This window comes from Aedes albopictus, chromosome 3 (assembly GCF_035046485.1).
Source record: "Aedes albopictus strain Foshan chromosome 3, AalbF5, whole genome shotgun sequence".
Classification (NCBI taxonomy): Eukaryota; Metazoa; Arthropoda; class Insecta; order Diptera; family Culicidae; genus Aedes; species Aedes albopictus.
The window spans coordinates 137,277,207-137,281,151 of NC_085138.1; the positions used below are offsets into that span (position 1 = coordinate 137,277,207).

At 37.1% G+C, this 3,945-nt stretch overlaps 1 protein-coding gene across 2 annotated transcripts; it reads right to left on the reverse strand.

The window, feature by feature from the left end:
* Positions 1 to 515: 515 nt before the first annotated feature.
* Positions 516 to 3,003, reverse strand: LOC109408441 (uncharacterized). 2 transcript variants are annotated; one of them, XM_019681773.3, is made up of 4 exons: positions 1,956 to 3,003; positions 1,635 to 1,893; positions 1,555 to 1,576; positions 531 to 649 (listed from the first exon to the last, which is right to left on the reverse strand). In XM_019681773.3, the coding sequence occupies exons 1-4, from the start codon at positions 2,046 to 2,048 to the stop codon at positions 646 to 648; spliced, it is 378 nt and encodes a 125-aa protein (XP_019537318.3). In that variant the 5' UTR covers positions 2,049 to 3,003; the 3' UTR covers positions 531 to 645. The 2 variants fall into 2 exon arrangements, with proteins under 2 accessions (XP_062715088.1, XP_019537318.3); XM_062859104.1 differs by having other exon boundaries at positions 516 to 1,576.
* Between the last annotated feature and the right edge of the window lie 942 nt (positions 3,004 to 3,945).

Below are 3,945 nucleotides of genomic sequence, written 5' to 3' on the forward strand. Positions count from 1 at the left end.
CTATTTTTATCAAACATATAATGTAAGTTGTAATGTTTCATTTAAGAAAGTATGGGAAATTTTGAGGTACGTTGAAAAATGATGTCAGATTCGTAAGGTACGTTAATGGTACATGCAGAAAACATTGAGGCCGGAAAGATTTGTTAGGAATTTCGAAAAAAACACGATCTATTCAGCAGGACACCTGTTTTCTAAGAATTCGTCAGGTGCGTTCAAAATACCGTTAGGTACGTTATGGTACGCACTTGTTACATTCACTTAACGGTCTTCATTTTCAATTTTATGAAAAGTGTTCTGCCAGCTAGATGGGCTCTAGTCTAGTCGATTAACGTACGCCAATCAATGGTTTCCCGTTTTATAATAACTCTAAAATAAGTGTATATTGTATGTAACTATGGAATTCAGGACTATGAACTATCATTATATTTTCATTCAAAATACTACCATTATCTTAATCGATTTATCACATTTATTTTATTAAGAAATGATTTACAATAGATTTAACAATTGTAACTTTTTTTTTAACAACAATCAGTCTTCCAAAGCTTCAAATATTTTAAAATAAGATAGCATACGCAGAGAAAATCAAAACGTCTGTTGCTCGTCAGTGGCTCGTCCACACGCCTTGAAAACATGTGTTGTCCGTTATCTAGAACAAGAATGAGTAAAATATATAAACGAAAGTGATACACTCTCTCGGCAGATGGAACGAAACTAAACCAATAGGCTTATCATTGTGCTCATTCGAGGTTAAGTAATTATTACTACAAACTAATCAACATCAAATTTTATGTAACTTTTTGAGATTCTTTCCGTTTTGAATTCCTCTGTATTCCTCGCCTCGATTGTCTGTTTTGACGAAAGGGTAACAGACCAAGTCGCGGCAACTGTTGCAGTTGCTTAACACGGTCAACAAACTCCCCGAACATGTGGTTACTGAAATGGGCAAATTTATCTATGGCAGACGGCGTGTACTGGCCTTCAACTGGTTCGATGTCGTACGTGCGGAGACCTTCCGAATCTTTCTCGACCGTTTTGGTACCATACTTGATTGGAATCGTAAGATTCTTTTCATTATGTCGTTTATAAATTTCATAGTATATCTCTGCAAGTCCTTTAACTTCCTGTATGGTATTTTTTCCATCGTTTGCTACCAAAATGGGAGTTATATGCTTCCGTATTACATCATACGAGGGTGGCTTACCTCCACCAACATAAACCTCATTTTCGTCAAAATCTTCTCGAAATGGTGATCCCACTATCGGGTCACCGTCATGACTACTAGGGAAACAACTAGTTCCATCGTCGGGAACACATCGACAGATGTATCCTTGTTTAATCAACTCGGCGCAATCGATCTTATCTAAAGTAGTTCTTTTGTATCGTTTTCTGGGGAAACTATAATCGAACTCCAATTCTTCATGAACCAAGTTTCCACTCGATCGGAATTCATACAACTTTTGTTGCTTAAGCACTCCATGATAGCTCTTATTGGTACAGTAATGTTCTGAATCTGTGGCGTTGCTAAGAGTTATATTGAAAAGGTTTTCATACCGACAAAGTGGGCAGTCGCAATCTGAAAAAAAAAACAGTGTTAGTGCTGTGTCGAAACGCACTTTCATACAATTGATCACCTTTTGGATTGTGTTCGACCCTAGCGGACAACTTCAGCTTCTTCGGGCAAGGAGGGTCCACAGGTTTTTCCACGTCGGCGTCCAAAATTTCCAACTTCTGGTGGGGACAGTGTGGATCGATTGCCTGCACGTGGTATGAATACTTTTTCGGACGGGGACAATCTGGATCGACAGGTTTCTCAACGTCGAAACTCGCCCGACAGGGCACACAATTATTGCAGCATTTATCCGCCACTGCCTCGTGGGTCTGACCTTGAGGCTGTAAATTTCACAAGGTGTAAGATACTTGTGCACTTTCTATGAAATACTATGAGAATTCACCTTGGCTTTCAAAGCTCCACAGAAGAATACCGCCACACAACACAGCACTAAGAAAATCGACCTCTTCATTGTGGAAAATTGCACACTGGACATGTCTTCAACTCAGAATGTTAGTTTTGATGGGTTTTGGCGTGCCATTATCTGGGTCAGTTATCATGAGCTAAGTGCCCGAAAGGGTTCAGTTGTAGCACTTGATTGACTCAATGTCACGTAGCTTTAGGTGCATACATAGAACTGACTCATCGCCTGGAGCATTCTATGCCGATAGTTTAGTTCCGAAACTGTACATATAGGTCTGTTCTAACGGTTAAACTCTTTGTATGATAAAACCACGTTGTTGTCATTCATACTTAGGCACTTTTTCATACGATGTTGTATATACATTCAAATGGAAGTTTTTAAATCACATGTTTCAATGAGATTGTTTTCTAGTAAAATTTCGCCAAGCATTCTACAGGGTGCGGCAGGAAAAAATGCGAAAAGTTCAAGGCACTATTACACGCTAAATATGGGATATATATGACTATTTTTTCATGACAGTGTATCAGTCAATGTCTATATTCTAGCACTGAAAAATAAAAATGAACATATTTGATGTTTAACATGTGATAATGCAGGCCTAATAAGCGGATATCAATAAACTGCGCGCCCAATGGTCATTAAACAAAATGACTATAACAGTAACAAAATTAGCTCAAATTCGATGAACAACCAGACCACACTGATCCAGAGCCATGTAGTTTCACATAGCAGATGAAATAAGTACATATATTTGATGATATTGTAGAGAAAATCAAAAAATTGGTTTTATCAGATGCGAAATTTAGCGACCTGTGTGATTTTCTGCGGTTTGAAAATTCTGGTTGTCTTCATCTTCAGGCGCCGCCCTGTAAAGGTTAGTGACCAAAATGTGATTTTTTTAAATTAACTTTTCAGAAAACTAGCCTATTATAGATCATGGAACGATGAAACATACATTGGTTAATGTCAAATGGACGAAAATGAGGTTTGAAGTTGAAAAACACTTTCGCATTTTTTCCTGCCGCATACTGTAGAGCATGTTTTAGAGGGTTCGCCCATTTTTTTTCCAGAGGTTTGCCAAAGATGCGCCTCAAAATTACGCTACTACAGTAGGAATAAATGCGAAAGTGTTTTTCAACTTCAAACTTCATTTTCGTCTATTTTACGTTAACCAATCTATATTTCAACGTTCCAAGATCTCTACAGGTATACCTCGATTTAGTGGACATTTCAACTTTTGAAATGTCTATAAAATCGAATTTTACATAAAATCGAAGCAATTTTTTTTATATTATTTTTATGTAAATGTTATACCAAAATGTACCAAAACATATAAAAATTGCATAAAAATGGAGTTTTCGATAAAAGGCTCGGAGTTTTTGGCATTTATTAGTAATTCTCGCTAAATAACGAATAAACCACTATCTCGCTTTTTTGGTACGATCGGAATCTTGAGTCTACAAAACTATGTACGGTTGATTCAAAAGCTAATATTTTGAGCGATGGACATACACAATAACGTTATTTGCATAAATGTCCAAAAAAATTGAAAAAGTTTCTAAATTCCTCCAGGGATCCCATCTGAACTTCCTCAAAGGGTTCCTTCGGAAATAAAGGTAGAGATTCGTGACAATGACAAGCACCTGATAGAGCATGATTACTGGTTGTGCTGTATTTGCCGAACAATCTTTCTGTACGAGTAGTGTAGGTTTGTGCCGTTATCTGATCGGTCGCCTTTTGTTGCAATTCTGGGGTGTTAAATTAAATTAGGTGAACCCGGAATTATCAACTTTATTACGACGGTCTCCGAATAAAACTTTCCACATCAAATCATGCTACAGAATATTTCAGAAAATCTTCCATGTCACAAAGAGTCACAAAGAATTATTTAACGAAATTTGGCAAGATTTGCTTCACCAATTCCTCCATGATTTTTCACAAAATCATTTCAGAGATTGTTTGAGAAATT

What these genes read in the sequence shown, in the direction of transcription:
- LOC109408441 (XM_062859104.1), bottom strand. Translation starts at nt 2,048, where the DNA reads ATGTCCAGTGTGCAATTTTCCACAATGAAGAGGTCGATTTTCTTAGTG. An exon ending in GTGGAGCTTTGAAAGCCAAG is followed by an intron (nt 1,894 to 1,955) that starts GTGAATTCTCAT and finishes TGAAATTTACAG; the next exon opens with CCTCAAGGTCAGACCCACGA. An exon ending in GGTCGAACACAATCCAAAAG is followed by an intron (nt 1,577 to 1,634) that starts GTGATCAATTGT and finishes TTTTTTTTTCAG; the next exon opens with ATTGCGACTGCCCACTTTGT.